Below are 26,689 nucleotides of genomic sequence, written 5' to 3' on the forward strand. Positions count from 1 at the left end.
TCAAAAATAAATAATAATATTAAAAATTTATTTTTACGGGTGTAGTGCATCCCTGCAGAGAATTTCTCTACATTATAAAACTTCACAAAGTTTTTCCCTACACGAATCAACTCTACAGATAAATTTTTACATCGCAACAAGTCAAAAGAAGATTATTTTCAAATCGTTCCATCTCTACATGAAAATATCTCTCATATTAAAAATCTCTACAGCGATCATTTTTACATAGCGTTAAGTTCAAACAGTAGAATTTTTGTTTCAACATTTTATTAATTAAGTAGATTAGTTATATAAAAACGTGAATGAATAAAAGTGAAAAGAAATTATTCAAATATTACAAAAGTGATGATCCACCCCAACACAAATTTAGAAAATCTAGCAGTTACTGGTTTAAACTGGTGGTCTTGTGTTAACTTTCTGTATCAATTATTATTTAATTAATATTCTTTGTTGTCTTTATATTTTTATTTTTAATAAAATATCAATTGTCGAATAAGACAACCGTGGTACTGTTAAAAAATGATTTAAAATTAGTGAAGATACAGCACTTGTTGCTGTATATAAACCAAAGTGGAAATCAAGTTCAAGTACAGAAAAAAGTTATCGAAATTGATACGAAAAGTTAAGACGAGACCACCAGTTTAAACCAGCAACCGCTGATTTTTCTAAATTTGCGTTGGGACAAACCATCACTTTGGTAATATTTGAATAATTTCATTTTACTTTTATTCATTCACGTTTTTATATAATTAACCTACTTCATTAATAAAATGTTAAAACAAAAATTCTACTGTTTGAACTTAGCGCTATGTAAAAATGATCGCTGTAGAGATTTTTAATATGAGAGATATTCTCATGTAGAGATGGAACGATTTGAAAATAATCTTCTGTTGAGTTGTTGCGATGTAAAAATTTATCTGTAGAGTTGAATCGTGTAGGGAAAAACTTTGTGAAGTTTTATAATGTAGAGAAATTCTCTGTAGGGATGCACTACACCCTAGTTTTACAAATTTTACTGAAAAAAAGCTTCGATTATTCTGTAGTTTGTTTTTTCCAAATGAAATAAAATTGTAACATTTAAAAAAAAACAGGTAAGTACTTTCTGTAGACGAAAGAAATTTTTACTCCACTTACAAAAAAAATATATAAGAAAAAGACATAGCTCATCTTTTTATATAACCCAATAGTCTACGCGAATCTATACAAATGAGTCAGCAATTTTTTTACTATTATGCCTCGCAAGATTTGTAATATGACGGAATTCTCAATTGCGACTGATATTTTTTATTTTTCACATGCATTGGAAAAAAAATTTATGGAAATTTTTCATCATGTAGATATATATTCTGTATATTTATGTGTATACATTTGCAAATCGTCTTACAACGTCTATATCAGTATATTTTTACAGTCAGGCTACACACAATGCGGCACTTTGGTAGCTCGGGAAATGACAAAATGAGAGAAGTTACATAAGCACACACTATGCAGAGTATCTTGATTTATTTTTCCTCATTTTCTGGGATGATACTGCACTTTAAAGAGAACAGGTGTCCTCATCTAGCGTCGCGCTTTCTTCTAATGCAATAATCGTCACCATTTTCTTACGAATTAGCAAACTGACTCAACTACAGTGGATTATTTCTTAAATAAAAATTAAGGAGACAAGCCGGAAGTTTCAGTGTTTTAAAAAAAATTAACTAATATAAGACTAGCTATATTTATAATTATATTCCCACTGCAATTATATCGTGAGTGGACACTTACGACAGAAGTCATTTAGACAAAAGTAAGTGAGCTTTCTGTACAACATTAAAATCCGGAAATTGTCTCTTTAACATTTGAAGATAATATCACCGAAGAAAGTCTCAATTATCTCTTTCAAATCCGACAAACGTAAAAGACAGATAAGATTTAAAAAGAAAGCATTAAAATTTCTGTTCCTTGTTCTAAAAGATGTCTATTACCGTACAATTTTACCTTTTATCCGTCTTTTTATGCAATTACTAAAATTCTCACGATCTTACCAAGACATTTATTTAAACTGATTTTACAAAGTGGCAATGGTATCTATATCTACTAACAACTTATTATAAAATTGTCATACTAGTTTTGTTAAGCAGAGAGTCATTTGATAATCTTATCGTGAAAGAAGTGTGCAAGTAAAGTGTTGAAACTCAGTACAGGTGTTAAAAATTAACGAAAGATAAAATAAAAAAAATTAATATTTGAACCATAAGCCCAAAGAACACGGAAAAAATGTTGTCGAGCTAAGAATAAACAACAAGTATTAGGGCTTCTTGGTTCCCAGTCCCTAAATGGGAGGATTCATAAACCTGACGACGGGTAGTTGCCGACGACGCGTGCTCTGCATGTAATGTCACCCACTGTATGCGGTGTACCGCTAGGCCAGGAATGTACGGACAAGTTCGGCAACACTTAAAAGCTTTCTTTAAAGGCGTAGAGAGAATTTTTCGACGAGAATAAAAGACGACGAAGAAAAAAAAAATAAATAAAATAAAATAAAAAGCTGGAGGTAGGATATATCTGACGAAGCGCCGTCGGATCAGCCAGATAAAAAAGTGGTCTTTCGTTTGCGCCCTCTATCAGCCCGATCCCTACCTCTTTTCATTTATTCTCTCTTTCTATATCTATGTATATAGATGTACATAGAGGTCTTTGTTTCCTACCACCAGAATACTGGTCCATCTATCTCTTTCACTCAGTCCCGACTCTCGTTCCCTCATATACCGGCCCCAGCACTTGGTTTTATTCCACTCGGGTTCCAGCTAACACGGAACGAAAGCTGCCAGATTAAAAGTGGGTATTCTTTCAAACAACTACAGCTTCGCGCATACACATCACCGAGCACGACTTACGTCGTTTCTTTATTTTATTTTTTTATTTTTCTCGCTTCCTTTACTCTTCAACTGTTAGGCTTGAGAATAGGAGCTGCACACATATCCAATCTTTTAGTTTCTTCCTTACGCTTCTTTTCAACCGTCTTTGACGCTTAACAATTTGTCGAGACAAGTCAATCACTCGCGCAATTGTCACCTTATTTTTTTTTTTAATCATATTGAATTGTATTTTTACAGTTTTCAACAATCAGTTATAAATTACGGTCTGGTTTTTTATTTAACGCGTTGATTTTAAAAAGTGTTAAGCCTTAATCAAGAACTCAAGTAGTTTTGAACTTGACCACTCATGTTATATATTATATTGACAAACTTTTCAAATTAATAGGATTACAGAAACGGTCACTTCGCGGTGAGCAGTATTCCGCAACTAACACACTAGATACAATCTGAATCCTGTGGCTTTCGCTACTATTCTAAACTACCCACCTATCACATTATAAGGTAATTAATTAACATTTAGTTAATTAACTGTCAAATTAATAATTATTAAGATGAAGAACCCACACTACACGGAGAAAAAAATATTGTTTTGAGACCTATACCGTATCGTTCTGAGCCCTATCTGACGTCACGTGCGTTGCAAATAATATGAGACGTTTAAAAATCTTTATCATTAATAAATAAATGATAAATAAATAATTTTGATTAAATAAAATAATTTATTTATTAAGCGTCTGCTAGCAACAATTATATTTCACCGTCTCGTCCTCTAGATCAAGATGTAGTCACGCTTTACCGATAGGTCTGAGTACTATTTTTCACAGATTTTATTCCCAAGTATTAAGAATTTTTATTGTGGTGCCCTCTCTGGATGCCTTTGTGCCCTGTGTATCTCCGGACTTCATTAGGTTTTGAGAGGAAGGGAGAAAAAAAAAGAATTAATCGAAATTCGGGTGGGATCTAGGGAGGGTACTTGATCTATTCGGACGAGACTGTTCATATAATTTCGATCGACCATCACTTACAGGTAAGTTCGATCGATCTTCCAATTATACTCGATACACAAAATAGACGCGAAAATGGATGCTTAAATAGGTTAGGTGGTGCCGTGTGAGGTGACGACTACGGAAAGTCGTATAGGGCTCACAGCTATCTAATAGATGGTTACAGGAACGATACGGTATTGTTACCATAAGTATACATATATTGTTGTGGTAACGATCTACGAGTTGCTATATTTTAGATCGTTCAAGGAACATTATTTTTTTCTCCGTGTAAAGTGGTGTACAAAAAATTTACTAAATTTCTAATTTTAAACTCCCATGTTGAAATCAAAGGCATACTTTGAACCTAAATGAGCATTGAAAACCTACATTAGACTTTTTAGAACATAATCATTGTAAAAGCTTGAAATGAATCAACTTAGATTTACAAAGCCATGAATTAGACCTGCAATGACATATATCGTGAAACGAACGAACTCTGAATTTTTTGAATCGACTCTCTGTTGTTCCCAAACTGCTTCTAGATCTTATTCCACTCCTGTGTCATTAATCTACCGATAAAATCGCTGAATCACAGCAATTTTTTTACTAGCCTTAGAATTTTTTAAATTGACCCTCTTTTAGTTCCAGGTTGCCTGTGGGCATTATGTCTTTGTAGGTCTAATTCATGTCTTCATAAGTCTAAGTAGGTTCAATTCAAGCCTTTGTAAGTCTAAGTTGATTCATTTCAAGTTTATACAATGATTATGTCTTAAAAAATCTAATGTAGGATTTCAATGCTCATTTAGGTTCAGAGTATGCCTTAGATTTTGACCCAGGCTGCTTGAAAATAACTTTAAAATCAAAAAATTTCAATTTATAATCTAATCATTTTGAAAGAAAAAAAATAATATATAAAATTTTTATGTACCTGAAGATCGGAACGTTTTTTGCGCAACAAAACAAAAATTGGAAAGTAAAAAATTTACTGGATGACTAGATTTCTGAAATGTTTCTCATATACACGGAAAAAAATTAATCGTGAATGCAACATGATGCAGTCATGTTGCATTCACATGATGAAATCATGTTGCATTCACATGATTTGTCATGTTGCATTCACATGATAGTCATGTTGCGGTAACATGAGAAAATCATGTTGAATTCACATGATTTGTCATGTTTCGGCTACATGATAATCATGTTGCGGTAACATGAGAAAATCATGTGGCATTCACATGATTTGTCATGTTGCATTCACATGATAATCATGTTGCGGTAACATGAGATAATCATGTGAATGCAACATGATCTTCTCATGTTACCGCAACATGATTATCATGTGAATGCAACATGACAAGTCATGTGAATGCAACATGATTTTTCTCATGTTACCGCAACATGATTATCATGTGAATGCAACATGACAAATCATGTGAATGCAACATGATTTTTCTCATGTTACCGCAACATGATTATCATGTGAATGCAACATGACAAATCATGTGAATGCCACATGATTTTCTCATGTTACCGCAACATGATTATCATGTGAATGCAACATGACAAATCATGTGAATGCCACATGATTTTCTCATGTTACCGCAACATGACTATCATGTGAATGCAACATGACAAATCATGTGAATGCAACATGATTTCATCATGTGAATGCAACATGACTGCATCATGTTGTATTCACGATTAATTTTTTTCCGTGTAGATGTTGGTATGTCAGTCAAAAATCTTAGGCCACCCCAACCATCAAAACTACCCCTTAAGCGGTCAAATTAAATACATTTTTTTCATTTTCGTTGCATAAAAAACGTTCCGATCTTCATGTACATAAATTTTTCTGAGTAGTCTATATTGCCTGAGTTCCATTTATAACTGACTCTAAGTAATTGGCTGCCTTAATAATACCAATTACTTAATGGCAATGTATCATTGACAACCGATTTATTTATTTAGTAAAACAGCTTTCGAAAATATATCTTGACTGAAAATAAAAAAATTACCAGCTTACGTGTATCATTCGCCGAGTTATTTAAAGTACTTGGATCCTATACTTGGCATATTATTCGGATGGATTTAAGAGTGAAATAAAAATACGACGGAATGAAAAAGAAGCAGACGAGAAGGGGTCGAGAAGGATTGCCGTGGATTTGTGGAAACTTAAATAATTCATCGTGTCTCTCGTGAGAGACACCCTCACCTACTCTATATACCATGCACACTACCTTTCTTGCTGTTACCCCTATTTTTCTCGATCTCCCTCAAACAAACAGACATTTTTCCGTTTTCCTAGTACACTCGGTACTCGACAGTCAGCTCGGGTTCACGGGCAATAGTAGTAGCAGATCAGTAGTTGGTATATAAACTTTAAAATACCAGCAGCATATGGATGGTAAGACGCGGCTTTCATTTATTTCGTCCCCGGTCGAGTGCATTTGAAACGTCGTCCGAGAATAGGTATACGTACGCGCTTGACATACTGAGATGAAACAACGGTCAGCATTTTTACAAGGAAAAAAAGTAAGAATAACAAAAATAAAACCTTTTTCGTGTATCTTAAAGAAAAACAAAAATCTCAAATAAAGTAAAGTTACAAAGGCTACATACAAATATAGGATTTCGTTGTTTGCTCCGAAAAATTATATTTTTTTTGTCATGAAAGAAAATTTTTCTCTTCAATAAATGTGTATATCTTTGATGCAAAATAATTGGAGCGTGACTTTGTCTTGTAAAAAAAATTTCCTTACTTCCTTTATGATACGCCGGATGAAATAAAATACACTGCAGGGGTAAAGAGGTGATACGAGGGTAACCGATTCATAAGAGAGTCGAGTGGCAAAGGAAAGTAAAAGAGCTAGACATTCGCTGGTTCGCGACGAAGGGATATAATGGAAAAGATACCGGGGCGTCGTAAGGAAAATAAGAAAAAGACTAAAAGAAGTAACGCGTGGAGGATGACGGCGAGGACGAGTACTGGTAGTGACACCCACGAGGGCTTTCCTATACAAATGTTGCTTTAAAAATAATTGTACTCCGGCCCGAATTGCTCATGGGCTCTCGGTAATTTTAATACTCTCTTATAAAACGCTACTCTTATACCCGAGGGGTTATATTATATACATAATGTGAAAAGGGAAGTACTGAAAAATATAATCCGCTTATACTTTTATCACATTTGCACGCGAGATATTGAAATTATAAAAATTCAAATTTAATTTACTTTTAAAAAATTACTATTTATAATTTTGCTTTGTAAGACACAATAATTCTCATTAATCCCATGACATTATTTCTCTAGATGACTATTTTGCACACTCCCCCCCCCCCTCACCTTTTCCCTCCGAAAATTTAGAGGAAAAATAAAAATAATTGTTACTGTTGAGTTTTGAACTGAATTGATTTTAAAAGTTATTGTGAGAGTAATGCAGTGATTACACAATACTGATGGATTTTGAAATACAATTGATATTCATAGATAGAAATGAATAGACTAATGTCCATCCAATCCATGTCCTTTGATGGAAATCATGCAAACGGCACAACAATGACGACAGAAATCCATTGAAATGATCATACAAATCTATGACAGAGCTTTCGATGCAAAGACAAACCGCAAAACGATTCGCTGAATCCAAAGAGAATGCCGTGCATATAAGAATGACAAAAACCCAATATCCGAGAATACATACGTTAAATATTTTCTGTTCTGTAAATTCTTTAGGTACTCAGATTCTTTTTTTAAAACAATAACATCACGGAGCGTTTGGCCTACAAAAGATAAATAAAAAATAAATCTTGTTCTCTGGAGTCTGACTGTCCATAGAAATTGAAACGCAAATGTTTGGGTAAAAAAAATATACATTTAAACTTTGCTGTGTATATTTCCCTTTAATACTCCGACTACTGAAGATAAAAATAAATTGACGATGACTTTGATCTGACAAGTAGTTTAGTTTTTATTGTTATTTTGTATGAGAAAGTAAATGATGAATTATGCTCGAGTAAATAAATAATTGGAAGATAAAAACCAGACAAGTTCATTTACAATTCCAATTTTTTTTTTTTATGAGTTATTTGCACGCGAAGAATTATAATTTCCGAGGAAAAAAAAAATAAGATCCAAAGCGGTTTAAAAGAATCTGATTACGAAAAAAGATGCCGACACATGGTTTTTTTATATTGTAGTCTTTTTTGTTAAAAAGTATATAAAAAAAAAAATAATAAACGAGCTGATGGAGCAAAAAGTAGGAAAATGAAATCGCTGGATGTTATTTCCGGTGATTGCCGATGAGCCCGAATAGTGAGCTGGGAAATATGCAAATTTGAACTAGTAATTGGTGAGAGAACTAGAGAGAGGGAAACAATGTTAGAAAAATGTATGAGTGTGATTGTAAAAAAAAAAATAAAAGAAATAAATATGTGTGATGACCGCGTGAGTGCGTTATCGTATAGCGCCTCGAGAGACATTTTGGCAAATTGATTCAGCTCGGTATTTTCAAATGCGCTCGCAATGCGATCGTTCAGACGTTATCTGCAAAAGTTACGATGCAAATGCAAATTCAGTCGAGTGTTATCTAGAGATCTGTATGTATATATCTATATATAGTGTATATTCTATCGATCGTTTGATAGGTTAACGTAACCAATACTATATCCTGAATATCGGAGTTCGAGGGTACGAGAAATAGAGACGGGAATATAAAAATAGACAGAGATAAAAAGTTGTTTGGCTATAATACAATATAATGCTAGATGACCTAGACGTTTTAATGAATCAGCTTATCGAGATTATTAATAGCCAATAATCAATTATAAGAGCATACTTGTGGTATTTATGAGCAATCCAGGCTACTGCTGGTTTTGATGCGGATTCGGGAAATATTTCACAGCCAAATATAGTGTCAATATGTCACCAGGTTTTCCGTTAAAAGCATCATTAGCATTTACCCCATACCTGTTTATTCTCGTGTTGCTTGTTATATAAAATAGCTTCATTACTATTATTGTTATTATTTTTTTTTAAACTAAATTAGAGGTATCGAATAATTTTTTGAATACCATGCGCAACAAAAAAGTTTTAATATTTTATTTCACTCTCAACATTTAGCTAAATCACAATAGAAGCAAAAAAAAACGAGCACATCTCATTAAAAAATAATTATTTCCCTTCTATAATGTGCATATAGTCAACAAAGCCATTCAACAAATAGCCCTTTTCCTCGCGGGTGTGTTTGCGTAAGCAATTCATGCTAAATAACTTTCAGACTTTTTATTTATTGTTATTATTATTATTATTATGTATATATTTTTTTTTGTTACAGCAGTAGCAGCAGTAATGAGTTTTGCGTATTATTTACATAAGAAAAAAAGTATCATGGCATATTAACAGAAGACCAAGTTTTGATAAGTTTTCAAGAACTATTGACATCGGAAAAAATATTAATCAAAATTTTTCAATAGAGTGCATAATGTGTTACAGATGTTCGAGAAAATTAAATTTATGGAAAAAAAAAAACAATTAGAAAACTTTTCTATGACTAAATAATTACAAAAAGTAATCACAGACTTTTTTTTATAAATTATTAGCTATGAAACCTCGTAAAAAAGTAATTGCTCTTAAATTTCAATTAATACCTTTTCATGGATATTTTCGTGAATTGTAGTTTTATTTCCGGCTTTTTCCGAACAAAAACCCATTGGTAGTAACGCAGCTACTCTATTATTCTTATCGCGAAGCCATATTTTACGCTACTATTCACATAAATAATACATTGTCTCAGTCAACTTTTTTTGTTGCACGTAATGATGATGTAGTATATCCACATACATGCATATGGACGTTTATTATTGCCATTGTACCGCGTTTTCGGCATCTCTGATCATATTTGCACTGCTGCCAACTCTTTGCTATTGTTTTGAGCTATTTTATACTCTATAATTGACCTCAATCTTATACTTCACGTAATAGTTTTTTCGATTAATTTTTTTTTTTCGTAAAAACTTTTCGTGAAGATAAAAAGAAATAATTTATTCTTTCATTGGCTTGAAATTATTTATTGATTAATAAATTATCAGTATTTTTTTTTTTTTTTTTTCAAAAAATGTAGGAAAATAATTGAAAGAAAATGAAATCATTTTTCCATTCACAACAAATAAATTGCTAAAAAATGTACCGATAAAATACAGAGTATTGGAAAATGGGTGGGCCCAATCGCGTTAATCAAAAATGATGCGACGCACGCGTCATTTTCAATCGTAGTCCACACTCTCGAAAATAAAAAACGGACGCAAGCCTGTCAATAAATTTTGTGCGATTGTCGAGTGAAATGGTTCGGCAGAGTTGTAAAAAGGTGATTTATTTACATTGCTAGATAATTGATTTACTATGGTAACGTGGTCTGCCTGTTCTATTCTCTCTATTTCCTCGATTACACTGAAAGTTCAATTCTCGTGTCCGTCCTCTCTCTTTTACTCGTCTACCATTATCACTATCTCCAAAGTACTAGTTTCACCCTTGTTCCGGAATAAAGTCTTCGATGAGACAGTCTTCCGGTATATCTAGTCAGATATTTATTTTTTTTTTCCTTTATTATTATTATTTTTACTACAAATTCCGCATGAAATAACAAAACAGATCCAAACCATCCGGCATGTATGTCCATTATTCATAAATAAAAATTCGTTATCGCACTCTCTACTACGTGTATTTGATCTCTACGCTGTATACATATATTCGATCGAATATTTTACGAGAAAACAAATATACTAACCCCGTGATAGCATTTTATCAAAAGCTTTTTTCTGAAAATTAATACGTCGCACGTTATTTGAGTCATTCATTTTTTACGAATGAAAAAGAATTAAAAGCAGATCGAAATAATACACAAAATACCTCTTTCCCGTATTTCAAATGAAATAAAAGAATCTATAGCAAAACTTTTTTTATGAAAAAATTATTAAAAGCTTTTCACAGAAAATATTTATAAAATTATATTAGTAGATTTCATAGAAATCTATCTTTTGCATTTGTCCTCATGGTGGAATTTTCAAAGGGTTTTGCCATAATCTATCATAATTCATCGATTAGGTTCCAAAAAGACCATTAGTTCAAAAGTTTATGTATGAATGTATGTTTATATTTATGTAATATAACGCGCCTTGTTGTGACGGTAGCGGCCACAATTTTTAACGGATCTTAATGAAACTTGGCACACTTATTCTATGAACGATTATCACGGGTAAGTTCGAAGATGAGCTAAATCGGTTAACTAGTTTAGAAATGGTGGACATTTGAAATTCCAAAAATAGTGAAAAATCCTACTTTTTCGGTTTTTTTCGTAAATAATTTTTTGACGGGTATATCTATCCTTATTATGTAAAAAGAACTTGATAGCCAATAGGAAGAGCTATATTTTCCTTTTTATTATTTTTCGTTTTGCGATAATTGTTCCACTTTCAATAAGGGTTCCAAGTCACATAATTGACTCATGTGTTATGTCTAGTATATTATGTATAGTAATAATGCCATTGTTTAAATCTCTGAAAATTTTTGATGGGCGATTATTAAATTATATATACTTATTCTTTGGGTAATTATTTTGATCAAGTTTAAAAATTTATAAAAATCGGTTGAGCATTCTAGAAATGGTGGCAATTTGAAATTTTCTAATGAATGAAAAATGCTGTTTTCTGTGTTATTTTTTTCTAAATAACGTTGTAAAGGGTGCATCTATCATGAACGGTTTGATCGAATTGAGAAATCTACTTCCATTTCGGATGCCAAATAGCCTTTTTTTTACTAATAATTGTTATTTTCAATTATTAATATGTATTTGTAATACTAGTTGAAGGTAAAACTTTAATTTCCTTAACTACACAAGTTTGTTGACTGAAAATCGATACAAGTAGAAACGTCACAACAACTTACGGACAATGGTACAAATGTACGGAGTAAATACTTTTCCAATCGAACTCAATCTAACAGACAGTTATATACAACGAACATGGACATATGGTCACATGGTCACCTGGGGATCCCACCTAAAAGTAAAATAAAAAAATAAAGAAAGACGTAACCACTTGTCTACAAGTACCATCGATCGTCTACACCATAAGGTAAATAGAAACTGTCGAGTTTCCTTTGTGAATTCCCACTGACCACGTAAATGAAGGTTTCAGATGTGCAAAACTTTTCCCTCTGACCCTTTACCACTCAATCTTTCCCATCTATTTACTTAGTAACCAATCTCGCTTCTATTTCTACGCGAAAATAATTTTAAAAAAGTATTTACGGAAATAAAACAAAAAGTTTTATTAATAATAAATTTATATTGACAAAGAACAAGAGCTGCTGTTGCTATGGAACAAAAAAAAACAATCGATATCTGTTTGTATTAATTTCAATTGCATAATCGCACAGCAGACTAGACTCTTTGTTGAATATTTTACAATATTTTTAAAATTTATTTAAAATATTCAATTAATTATGACGACAAAACTTTATTTATTTTGTATAGATATTATTTTCTCTATGTAGATTCTAGTTCGTGTAGCAGCAAAACGTAAATATTATGATGGAAAATATTCTCGTATCATTCAGATGCCATTCATGTTTTTGATAAAAAAATAAATGAAAAAGATGAAAAAATTTATGAACAGGGTAAATATTCAAAAATAGCGACCCATCTATTTCGGCTTGTAAAAATTTCAGTGATGGCTGAAATTCCGATCTATTTTTTCTGTAAAACATTTGACTCGAATTGAATAATGAAAAAAAAATAAACAAAAATATTATAGTAAACTCTAAGTATTTTCTGAGTGAAATTTAAAAAAAAATCTACTGAGGTTACAAATTTATGGTGCAACAAAATAAATGATTGAAAAAAAAAGTAACAATAATTAATTTAGTAGAATCCCCAGAAAATTTTCTTTTGTCATACTTGCCCAGAAAGTTCAATTTTCGAGTACTAGGTGGCCTCCACAAAGGTGATGATTTACACCCCACACGGAAAAAGTATATATCCGTATATATTCGGGCAAATCTGAATATATGCGGCATATATTCAGATTTGCCCGAATGTATACGGATATATACTTTTTCCGTGTGGGACCGAGGTGTCAAATTTACACTCGTTTTCGTAAATTCGCGCCACAAACTTTAGGCTCATATCGCAACATCGAGATTGTCGGTAAATCGCCACGTTGCGGCCTTATATATATGACATAAATACTTATTGTAGGCCCACTTCTGCATACTTACTATCCCGAGTCGAAAAATTCACCCTCTTTTCAATCTCAAAAACTTCACAGAACATTAACTGAACCTCCATAACCGCGTTGAAACCTCAAATGAACCTGTATAACTTGCCTGAGTCGAATATTGAACCTAATTTCAACCTCAATAACTTCATAGAACCTCAACTGAACTTCTATAACCTTATCATTTTAATCTTGTTTTTTTACTTTACTGTTTTTCACAGATTAATAAAAAAATATCAGTTTATTTTCTTACAAGTATGTTAGTTTTATTAATTTTCGTTAAAATATATATTTATCTGTAAAATTAGCCAAGTTAATTATGTCAATAAATTAATTAATCATACCTATTATGAAGAGCAAGCTAAAGGTCATTTGATGTTTGTGATAGAGATTTATAAAGTCGAAATGAGGTTGAAATAACCTCATTTCAGCCTCAATGTCATCTCGACCTTGAGGTTAAAAATGTTGAAATGAGGTTGAAAATCACATTTGAAGAGTTCAGAGTTAAACTTCATTTTAACCGCCTAAACCTCACTAGTTGTGAGGTTTAGGCGGTTGAAATGAGGGTGGATCTTTCGACTCGGGTATGCACTTGTCTTATTGAGATTACCACGAAATTGCAATGCTACAGGTTTAAAGTTTACTTTTTTTATACTCTAAGTTGTTTTCATTGTAATTACATCATTAATTTATTAAATCGATTTTTATTAATTTTAATAATTATAATAAGGAAATTAATGTAAAAACAATGAAACATTTAGAAGAGAAAGGATCGTGGGTAGGAAAATGGCAGGTTTTCAAGCTTGAAATTGCAGTTACAAAGTTACCATTACAGTAGTGAGCTCATAATAATCTAAAAGTTTCGCGTAGTTTAACTGTTCAAAAATTAAATCCCTAAATTACAGGTTTGAATTTATGTATCCGTAAGTGGCTTATAGTACTTAATTATTATACAAATATAATTTCCGTTCCTGTTGAAACAAATTTTTCAATTCTTATCATCGATTTCAGAGGAATCATTTTTACGAGTATTATAAAAAATATATATTTAAAATGATCAATATCTGTTGGTTAAAGATGATTTAAGAGTTTCTAATAATGCTGTTGAGTTGCAAGTTGAATTTTTATAAGAAACTATAAATGAGAGGAAAAGCAATGGAATGGCAAGTAAAGTTACTGTCCCTAGTTGCGCATTCCCACAGCACTTTTCCACAATTGTTCCCTTCTAAGTCTTGTCTTTTTATTTTTTTCCTATTTTATTCTTTTCGCTTCTTTACCTTTTTATTTTTATTTTCACAAGAGCGTTCAATTTTATGATGCTATTTCCTACCTTTCGTTCTCATTTCCGGGGTTGGATAATGCAAAGAGGGAGAAAGAAAGTTAAGCAAAAGAATACAGTCGTTTTTTTATTTTTTTTAACACAGATTTTATAAGGCTTCGTAAATATAATCCCTAGATCTTCAATGTAACAGTTTAAATGTTTATACCGGTTCAAAGTTAACTTTAACCTCTGAATGCACGCGTGAATCGAAATAGATTAAGAAATTGAATATTCGATTTGTTTACATATGTATCTCAATCTAATATATATATGGGTGTATATTATTTATACAGAGCGAAGAAGATGGAAAATAAAAAGAGAATGAGTGCCAAGTAAACTGAATGAATTTATTGCTAACGCTTTCGACGACTCGCTAAACTCTAGCATATTTGCAACAGATACCAAAGCGATCGCAAGTTCGTATCATAAATGAAATCACGTATTTGCCCGTGAAGCACGAAAACAGCTTTTGAGCACTACGATGTTGAGTTAGTTCTCGAGGGTCAATGCAGACTAACAGCAGACTACTAGAATCTATTGATATATATCTACGATTGCATGGAAATCGCTTGATAGAAATTGGAATTTATACTATACCATCAAAAGTTAATTACTATTTGAATTTTAAATTACTTAATAAAATATCAAATGATTAAAACTTTTAATCTGAATTTAAATCGAGATCAATCTTTCAAAACAAATTTCTCTTTTTTACGCTAAATAGTAAAATTTATTTTGACAATTTGGCATATTAATGTACACAAGTACCTTTGAACTTTTCGAAATTAAAATTAATTAAAACTTAGAACACTGAAATTTTCCTATATAGGATTTGAATCCACGGCTTCAAAGTTCTCTATTGAAATTTTCAGAATTGTGGTCAATTCAAATGACTAATTAGTTAAATGTCGGTACAAGCTAACAATCAGCTCCGAGAGAATATGTTTCTAGTAAAAAGATTACTTTCAGTGATACTCTGTCAGCTGGCTATTAGTATGTGGATATTATATGGTAGGGCATCTATTATATGCATGGATAAATCTATATGCACAGATGAAACTCTGTCTGACACGATTCGGACTTTAGTATAAAGTTGGGCGATACGGGTACGAAAACTCGGTTAATGCAATTTTCATCGAGAAAGTTGGATTTCGAGCATTAGGTAGATAGGGACAGCGACAGGTTAACGGACCAACGGATAGCCAGAGGGTAAGTGATGCAGTGTGTGCAAGTAGCGAGGGTCGTTGATGCTGAGTTAGTGGAAAACAGACGGATATGCAAGAGGGAATTTCGACAGGCAGCCATGGGAACGCAGGTGTTGCGCGTAAAATTTTGTTCCTCACGAGTGAATAAATCTGCTTCTAACACCCACCTAGATTTCTTTTGCTCATATATATACATTTATTTGTTCTATTTTTATTACTTTTTTTTTTATTCTTTCGCTGTTTTCGTTACTCTCTACTCCTCTTTCATATACACCACCGCACTCTTTATCAATTTATCATTCAATCTTACTCTCCAAGCCAATTTTTTAAAAAAATACATTTTCTGTCAGTAAAAAGAATAAAAGGCCAAATAAAAGCTTTTTTTTTGTACTACTATATACAAAGTGATGAAAAGTGTATCATTAAATTTTTGTAAAAAAAAAAAATTGCACACAGTTAAATTTTCAATTTCCTTATTTTGATTCCTTTGGTGTTTATTTAAAACTTGGGTAAAATGAAAGCCAATGAAAAATTTCGCATTTTATTTTTCGCCAGTTAACTGATTGTTCATTTTAAATTTCATACTTAAAATACGTTTATGCAACAAATTTTCTATTAAATTCCCGATTCATTTTGTAGTAAAAAACTACATCATGTTTTATACAATATCACAAAATCTAAAAAATATAATAAAAGTCTCTGAAAAATATATGTAACATGTTCGATAAAATCTCATAGCTGAGCAGTCAATTAATATTCCAACGCTCGAGGTTATTTGACGAAATGTAATATGCCATCTTATCCGTTATTCTCTCATGCATTACCAACCATTTGATAAATGCCCTTTAATTATTTCTCGATATGAATTTTAAATTACCCGAATTACATGCTATTAGAGCCCAGCATCTAAAATAAATAACCCGTTAAATATTTAAATACTTAAACGTTACTCTACCCTATTTAGATACAATCAGGATAGTGTTGATCATCGCCGCGTTAAAGATAAGGAAACAACACTTTCATAAATTACAACATTACTTTGATAAAATTTTATGTCACGTGAGTTTTTTTTATAGTTATCGACACTCGCATAATATTATCGGCACTCGATCTTGTGCGTGCCGACGTCGAATTTTATGATGGAATTATATCGATATAATAAAACAGTGAGCTCACCCGCCAGGACGCTCGTCGGCGATTACAGGGCAAAAAAATACAAGATGACGTCATAATCTATGGTAATAATTTCATGTTATGATCCTACATAAGAGTTAAATTTTGTCGCACAATAACAATAAATCATGATGTCGATAAAATCATATTTGACTTTATATCAACTGTTGATTGTTTATAGCATATATGAGTCATATATCCACACATTAATTTCAATAATTAATACGTTAATTACTTTTGGGTGCTATGGGTGCTATGCGTATTTTTAAATGATAATTATCCAATAATAATAATTTCTATATTATTATTATTTGGTAATTAAGTAAAGAGTCAACACTAAATAAATTACCATAAGCATTATGTCCATGAATAAATATGTACATTAAAAATAAAAATTATAAATACATAATTTAAATTCATTAAATTAACAAAAATGCAATAAAATAATTGGGTTAGGTAGCCATAGGTTAATAGCATATTGTTATTATTGTATTAATTAAAACTATATTAATAATTATAATAGTAGTATAATGTTAGTATATAATTAGTACAGAGGAAAGACGGCCAATTGTTAAATATACATGGGTTATTGGGTTTTAATTAGCTGAGTGAAGGAATTGTTATTATACATTTTTTTTTTAAGTTTTAGTAATAGCAAAAATAAAACCAGGTGATTAAATAAAACGTGAAAAAGGGTAAACATACAGCAAGAGTAAGAGAGTAAGAGAGAAAATAAAGAGAGACAGAGAGAGAGAGAGTGGTTATACAGAGAAAATGCTACAGACTATATCCTAATTTTTGCAAACCAAACAAACGAACCAACCTCCTCGGAAAGGCCTAGCCGAAAATGTTCGCGGGTCCCCTGTAACAAAAATATAGATAAATCATAAAAAAATCATAGATAACTAAAAGAAATAGCTAATCGTAATTTTGTTTTTATCAATAAAAAATAAATAATCACAAAATTTTTTTTATTAAATAGTTTTCTGATTAACCAATTGAGTTGTCTGATCGGATACTGACCGTATCTACTTATTATTTAAATTACGTGTCGCGTGTGTATTTCATTTAAAAATATTAAATTCGCGGTTAAAATTAAATTCATAAAATTTATGCATAAATTATAAACATAAATAATATTTATTAACTTAAATGGTAACTTAAAAAATAATAATAATTATATAAACACAATCCTAGTTGTGATTTTGTAGAGATCATCACTTAAATAAGGATTTTATTATGGAACACGTATATTTGTCATGCCGGAAAAGTTTTTTGGCATTCAAAAATAAATAAATTGAGAGAGAAAAAGAGAGAGAATGAGATAAATAATTCTACAGATATGATTACAAGATTGTTTTTTTTTTTGTACGAAATGTCGAGTTCTCACTCTCTCGACGTTTTCTCACCTCTGAGATTTGCTGGCATTACTCTCTCGTAGTTGCATGATGTAAGAAATGCAAGGACTAGGGTATTGATGATGAGCTAGTGGTAGTAATAATAGTACAGTGAGAATGAGGATGGTCGTGGTGGTGGTGGTGCATCGGCAAGAAGCCAAGGACCAAAAGTACCATCTGCGACCGGATACCCTCCTTGTCCGCAGTCTCAAGGGGTAGCTGAAGGGGTGGTAATGGAACTTGCAGAAGCCGTGTGACTTGGCGAGTGCCAGCGGCTGCTTAGATAAGAGAGCAGAATAGCAGTGTAGGATGACAAGGGAATAACGGGGGTTACAGTCAGGTATAACTCGATGATAGCGCGTGGCAACGTCGACGTATATAGCTTTTAAAGAGTAGGAGTGTGAGGAAGAAAAAGGGGACGAGAAGGAGGTGGTACAGAAAGAGGCATAAGTAGAGAAGAGGTCTCATAACACTTGGAAGCAGGTGGTACCGTCGTCTTATTGCTTCGCGAGTCGGCAAACTCGATTCCCATATCCACGAAAAGTGTTTGAGTAAAATCAGATGGATAAGAATAAAAAAAAGAGGTATACTGTTACTGTGTGCTCTTGTGTATGTGTATGTGGATCTGAGTGAGTGTAAAGTAAGGGAGAATAGTTGTGTTAGATGAATCAAGTTTAGCACAATGGGGCCGTCTTTCCTCACGCGACCCTCTACAGCCATACGCCACTCGACCTTTGACACTTGCACGTGCTTTCTAGATCGGTCTGGTAACCGCTACCCTACATACTCTCATCTCTATCCCTCTGACACTTATGTGAGACTCACACTTGCCGACTGGAGAAATAGAAATGGACCGTAGCAAAAAAGAATGGTTAGATTTAGCAAGTAGAGCTCGGTTGGCTGGTAGACTCGGGCTGGCTGGCAATGGTAAAACGATAAGAAATATCTAGCCGCGAGCGAAGTGTCTTAATCTTTTTAACTTGGACAAAGTAGCTGTCGATTCTCTGTACCTTTCTCGTGTAGATTCTCAGATATTGGATATGTATTTTCTATTCACTTGCCAAAATACTGACCTAGTTCTTTTTTTTTCTTTTACTAACATTATTATATGTCTATAAAAAAAATTCTACATTTATTGTAATTTATCTGGTTCCCCCTTCTATGGCTTTTTCAAAATATTTTATTCGAAATTATTATAAATTTTTTTTCAATTTATTTAGTCAGCATATGAAATATTTTATTATGTATAAATTTAATTAAATTCTAATGATTTCTAGAAAGTTTTGAGGTTTTACGACCACCCTGATGTTGAAGAAAATATTCTATCAAGACATTTGCGATGATATTTTATTTGAAAGGTATTAATTAAAAAAGTTTTATGACGGATAATTGTGGCGTGCAGTTGAAAAAAAAATAAATAGAATAAGAAATAAATATATATATATAAATATATATATTACCTGACGTAGGATTCTGTTGGGTTGTGTGTTTTGTACCCGACCAGAAACACAACCGCACGGGCTCCAATCTTTCTACTCTAATCTCAGTGTCCATGTTCCTTTTATTTTATTTTTTGTTTCTAGTATTCTATTTTATTTTATTTAACTTTTTTGTATTTTATTTTCTCTCACTCTCAGGACGGTAGCAAACTTTTCCGATTTGGAAGCTAATGGAGATACGTCGGTAGGAAAACTGGTGGTGGCAGCGCTACAATAATGTACCGGCGAATGAGTATATATGAGCGTGAAAGGAAAAACGCTAAACAAAAACCCGATATCTTTTTTTACTTTTAGGATAATAATTTATTTATTTACACCTATATATATATAGGAGAAGGGGGAGGGTACTTATGGAAATAAATTTTTCAAGACTCAAATACGTTAAATATTTTTTTTAAGATTTTCAAAGTAAATAGAAAAAATTTTCAGCTGCCGTTAAAAAAAAAATTTCATTTTTTACGGGCAAAATGGATACCCCCTAAGAGAGGTGAAAAAAAATTTCTGGATATTAAATAAATTTGATTAAATTAAATTTTCTTGTAAGTAATTTACCTGGAGAAAATTATATTTTACATAATTATTGGATGCAAAGGAAGAAAAAAAACTTTTTAATAATTTTTATCAATAAACAAAAGTCATTAACATTTTTCGACTGACGAAAAGTTTATCGAATTTTTTAAATTGTGAATATTTTCCAGTTGATTATTGAAATACATCTGAAGTAATTTGACACTAGGGGTTTTTTTATTGTAAATTGATAAGAAAAAAAATCAAATTGATTTCATGATATTTTATTACAAAAAAACAAAATTTTTCAAAACCGGTGAATAAGAAATTCAAAATCATGCTCGGTTATATTTCCAAAAGTGATTTTAGAATGTTTAAGAATTATTTAAAAAAAAAAATTTCGGAGGTTTTGCCCCCCTCTCTCCTATAGATACTATTTTTTTATTATTTCAACAGTTAAACTTTTTCACAAAACATTTTTTTACTTCGATGAACAAAAATTGATGACAAGCTGATACTGAAACGTCGATACGTCAATTGAAACTTTTGGGCTCTCAAAATCGAGGTTAATTATTTAAGGAAGAATGGAAATCTCGAGATAATTACAATCCACGGACCTGTGTGCGAGTACCCGTAAAAGACGAGGCTTCATTTCGCGCGATTAATCTTAATTTTCATAAACCCATAATCTTTAATTAAATCACTATTGATTTGCCGGTGAGCCTCACTCTACCACTTTATATCATCGGCAAGGCCTCTTAAGGCCACTAACTACTACTACACAAAATATCTCGAGGTAAAGTCCCAAAGAGCTAGATACTAAAGTGCCTCTTGTTCTTCCACCCAATATATATATATATATATATATATATATATATATATATATATATATATATATATATATATATATATATATATATATATATATATATATAATACATATTTAGAACGAAATCAATTTCACTTCCCCGATCTAATTATTAATTTACGGTATCATAAATAATATCCCAAATACGACCGGGTGGTCAACAAAATAAGCACTTAAGGTTATATTGATATACAAGAGAGGTACTTTGGCGTAAAATATTATTTATGCCGACAAATCAAAATATTGATTTTATAATATTAGTAATCATACATTTATATATTATTGAAATAAGAAAGATTATTTATCTGGAGCTATTTACAGTATACTTATCATTGAAATTATGTTAATAGTTGAATTAAACAACCCATACAAAAAAAAAAAAGAATCTGCCCATTACTGGGTCGTGAATGGCTGTCAATTTTGAAACATCGGCCGAAGATCGGCTAAATATCGGATGATAACGGTATGCCAATCGTGGCAATCAATCATCGGCCAAAGCTTGGTATCAAGAGCACTCGATCAAACCGTTGGCCAACGAACGGCGGTTAATTTTGCGCCGTTTTTATCAGCAAAAAGACGGCTGTCAATGATTCACCATGCACGGGTCAGTATAGTTTGCCATTTATTGGCCAATCATTGCAAACCGGTCATCGGCCGATCTATGGGAAAATATCGAAGCTCGGCGACTATGTATGGGAACAGTCTTATTTAATTTTTCTTACATTTAATAAAGATTCTGTCATTTCATATTTTAGAACACACTACTCATAATTTTAAATTCAATTATTTGATTGCCATAAAATTCATCATAAAAAAATGAAAAAAAAAAAAAAAAAAAAAAATTCAATATTTTTCTTCGCTAAAATCTGAGAAAAGTAGTGACAGGACTGTGAAAATAGAGGATATTGAAATTCCTAAAAACATACCGATTGAATCGTGAAATAGTTTAATGTCTCGTAAAATTTAACGTAGGGTGTGGAATTTAGGAATTTCATCAGTAATACTTGAGAACAAAGTTTTCGTGAGTAATAGTCATCGGCGTAACATTTTGGAGGGTGTAAAAACCGCATAAATGAAAAACAACAACAACAACAACAACATCAGTTGAGTCATAAAATGAAGTTAATAAAGAAAAATAGGAAAAAAAGAAAAAGAAACACAGACAAATAATAAAATCAAAAGTTAAGTAAATATACCTCAGTAGAAAGAGAAATTAAGAGCGCAATACGCATGTGTGTGTAAAGACGAACAATAAAATGTCAAGTTAAGAAGGTGTTGGGTACGAGCGGCTGTAGAAACACCCCGTTATTTTGGTCCTTGCAGCCTGAGGGTATGACGCGAAATGTAAAGGGGCAGAACCATAGTCCCCTTTGCTTTCATACAATACAAACAGCTTAATTACACGACAAGCCAGAGCAGAGAGAAAGAGCTATACAGCAAGAGAGTAGTATCCAAGTGCCGGCGGCTGCAGGTCTCGAGATCGTTATGATATCACAAATGTATATGATATCCTTGTATGTGTCTACACACATGTAAGTTTATATATATACATGTATATTCGCTCTCTGTTATTTGGTCCTTATAACCTCTCAATAATCACTGCATATATTTAACTTACATTCATATCCTCCTTGTGGGAATTTCAGATAACAATAATATTATATATTTCATTTGTATTACGTCCAATGTCTTTACAAATATTATTTCTTATTTATTATTTTTTTATTTTTAACTTCCCGCTAAGAAAATTGGAAATTTTCAAAAATTCGGGAAGTATTGGGTTCGGTCCGATTTTCGAAAATCGAATTTCTAAGAGATCTTGACGTTTTGAGGTTCTAGGAAGCTATTCTGACTAATTTCAAGATGATGTCCGAATGTATGTATGTATGTGCTTATGTACGTACGTATGTAAATATCTGTAACTTTTGAACGGATGAACCGATTTTGATCGCCAAGGCGGCATTCGACGCGGCTTGTCAATATCTAAAAGCTGAGAAAAATTGAGCTTGATCGTTCGAGTGGGCTCGGAGATATTCCAAAAATAAAATTTTTTTAAAAATGTTTTTTTTGGATAACTTGTAATCCGCTTAATGGATTACTTCCAAAATCAACTAGGCTCTAAAACTTTATAAGCCGCGTCGAATGGGACCTCAACCATCCAAATCGGTTCATTCGTTCAAGAGAAACTGTCGTGGAAAGAATTAAAAAAAAAATGTTTTCTTTAGTATTTTTGAAATATCTCCAAAACGACTAGATAAATCAATTCTAAAGTCTGATCAGCTTTAGAATTCAATAAAACAAGTCGATTGTCACCTTAACCGTCTCAATCAGTCAATTCATTTGAGAGATATCGTTGGAGAAAGAATGGTAAAAAACGTTTTTTTTCGAAAACAACGGCATACAAAAGTATTTTCGATCTCGAAGAGCTCGACAATGTTTTTGAGCTCACGGAGTTCGAAAATAACGGGAAGTTTCAGGGCTGGCCCGCAGGGTCAGCCTATAGACCGATTTTTTATTATTATGATCACTATATTTTTTTAAAGAAGACGGAAAACGTATTAATGATAAAACAAGCGCGACCTCGTTATATTTTTTACATAATATTATATAGAGAATTATGTCGATCGATGGAAGAGAAAAAATCGACGGGATCGCGTGTTGACGAGCGGGTTAAATCTGACGTTACTTCAAGACGGCCAAATGCTGGGTGACCAGGATGAAGGTGGAGTAAAGTATGAGTATATATATATATATATATATATATATATATACCAACAACATGAACAGTGCCCTAGAGCTTATGTTTATATATGTATATACTCTCGAGTGTCGTCGTCCTACTTTTCATCAGCACTTTATTCTTTATTTTTTCCTCTATATTTAGCATCAATTATCCTGTTTGCTCATACTTTACCCACGTAACCATTGTATAATAATTTACAGGGAAAAGTGGTAGGCATATTTTCTTTACTCACAAAATAAGCTGTCAGATGTAGATTAGTTAAAGTTTGTCAGGTGGTAAAAGTGTAAAGTTGAATGTACAAATGTAAGCTTTTTTAAGATATGTATACTTCAGTTCGGAAGATGTATCTGAATGCATTTGACAGGACAGTTTCTGCAGCTGACATCCTTATTTATATTTCCGGTATTGAATTGATAAATGTCAACGTCATTATTGAAATCAAAATAACTGCGTGCGAATGAATGATTGTATATAATAAAATTATCATCATATATTTTAATTAAATGAAAAGTTGATAAAAGGCAAAACGTGGATTTTATATTTCTCATATTTGATATTATTTAATAAAAATATTAATACTCAGAGATTAAATTGAATAAGTTTTCGAGTATGAAGCTAGAAAATTTCGGTACAATATAATGGAAAAAAAGTAGTAGTATGTAAAACAGTAGCAGGAAAAAATATAATGCTGGTGAAATTTCATTAACAGAGATGATCATTTCGAGTAATAAGCAATACGCGATTTCCGGCATCATAATGCGGTCTGCATTATCCTCGAACCGGAGAACGTACATTTATTAAAATAATAAAAAAATAACTAGTGAATTAAAAAAATTAAAAAAATTTAATACCTTTTTACATGTAGTTCTATTGGCTTGCAGATATCCCTTCGAAAGCATTACACGGCCAAAGATCGTAAGATTACTTTCTGGGTCACCGCAAAGTGCCTTGTAAGTTCTAGATTTACTTTTGCCCTTAACTTCTTTTATTAAACTTTAATACTAATGGTGAGATATAGAGATAATTAAAACAAAAAAAATGAAAGAAAATGAAGATAAAAAAAATTTTAAAAGATTAAATAAAGAATTCATTCAATTCATATTCGAATGAAATATATAACGGTATAGATTTCCTACAGTATTGCTAAGTAAAGAATCGGTAGAAATTAATAATGAAAGAAAAAAAATTAAATTAAATCAAAAAGACATTTGATTCTTTTTATGGGACTACAAAATTGATTACTGGATTCTCGTAAACGGTCTTTGTTAATTTACAGCGTAAAGTAGTTTACGTCTGCTTTTGTCCAAGAGAAAATTAACGTTACGTTGATCAGAAGAATGAGACAAAGTTTCATTGTCTGCAACGATTTTATACATTGTATGTAATGTATGTCTGCGTACACTGTATATAGATTGTACGTAGTTTTATACCTTTAGGTACTTCTATCAACCGAACGAGACGTGCAGACACGAATCTCTCTCTTGGTACATAGCAAGAGAACACCAAGAGAATCGTTCAAGTAATCAACTAACGCGTTTCCTCCTCTACTCTAGTCTACTCTTACTCTCGTTCTCTCTCTCTTCTGTATCATCTGACCTCGTAACAAGGCTCTGGACTACGAGGAATTTAATTAGTCGGAATATCCGATGCAAGCACGAAAGTACACGCTGAATCCACTTGTCGACTTGTAAAATTAAAAAAAAAATAGCTAATAAAATAAAACGATTAAGCCGATGTGAAACTTTGTAACTTTGTAGGGTAAACCACTAGATCCTTTTTCCGAAAGAAATTAAGGGTTAATTTTCATTCAGCTATTTTATTTACTTCCCTCTAATTTTTTTTGCTTTATTAATTTGAAAGAAAAAATTATATAATAAAAGAATGTTGATAATATATATAAATTTTACGTCTCTTGTTTGGTTTTACTTAATGGACAGTAAAAAGCTTAAACTTTTATCCTTCAGCTCGGAATAAGTGTTTTCAATAAATTACAATAATTGAATTATGTACTTTGATATTCAAATCCTATCCTCTCAATACCAATCACGTAAATTCAATATTACAAATTGTTAAACTTTCAAATGACTATTTTCCATTCATAAAAAAAAAATAAATAAAATCAATCTAATATTGTTAATAAAAATATATATTTATTATGAGACTGAAGTTAGCCGACATCAAATAATTTTTACATTTTTTTTAAACGATAAATTATAAAAAAAAAATATTTGAAAAAATTGCACCTGTAGTTTTTAAAATTTTCTAAATGTGCAATTTTTCATTTTGTATTTTTTTATAATTGATTTGTTAAAAAAAAAATCACAAAATTTTTAATTGTCTGCTAACTTCAGGATCATTATTTATTTCTCATAATATTAAACCTATTAAATTAGTAAATTGACAAAAAATAATTATTGAATTTTGTATTAATTTTTAGAAACGATATCAAATCGATAAATTTTGTAGTTTAATAAAATTTTAAAATGATTACGAAAAAAAAATCTGGTAGGAAAATATCAAACGAAATGAGGATTGCAGATAAAAAGGGTTACTCGAAAATTTTTGTGACAATTTTTTTTTCAATTAATTTCAAATTGCAATTTATTACTTTGATAGTTCATTTTAAGCAACTTCACTGTAATAAATTTGCGAAGTGAATGCGGATTAAATCCGGAGTAAATACGGAGCGGATGACTGTTTATTTACTTACTTCCCTCGGAGTACAATTTACTCCGTAGGGGAGTTTATTTTGATACTAAAACTCCGAATCAGAGTACATACGGATTGAAATAAAATCTAGACCACTCCGAAATCACTCTATTGACCAGACAAATTCTCTATTTACTTCTTGTGCCAAGT

At 31.6% G+C, this 26,689-nt stretch overlaps 1 protein-coding gene across 5 annotated transcripts in view; it reads right to left on the bottom strand.

The window, feature by feature from the left end:
- Window positions 1–26,689, bottom strand: part of LOC130676460 (nephrin-like) — a 239,835-nt gene that overhangs the window by 132,042 nt on the left and 81,104 nt on the right. For 4 of the 5 annotated variants that reach the window (XM_057482677.1, XM_057482679.1, XM_057482678.1 and 1 more), the window contains one exon: window positions 17,640–17,678. The exons of the other annotated variant lie outside the window; for it this stretch is intronic. In XM_057482677.1, the coding sequence (XP_057338660.1) occupies window positions 17,640–17,678 (39 nt within the window). The remainder of the gene's footprint in view (window positions 1–17,639; window positions 17,679–26,689) is intronic. 5 annotated transcript variants of the gene reach the window in all.

This window comes from Microplitis mediator, chromosome 10 (genome assembly GCF_029852145.1).
Source record: "Microplitis mediator isolate UGA2020A chromosome 10, iyMicMedi2.1, whole genome shotgun sequence".
NCBI lineage: Eukaryota > Metazoa > Arthropoda > Insecta > Hymenoptera > Braconidae > Microplitis > Microplitis mediator.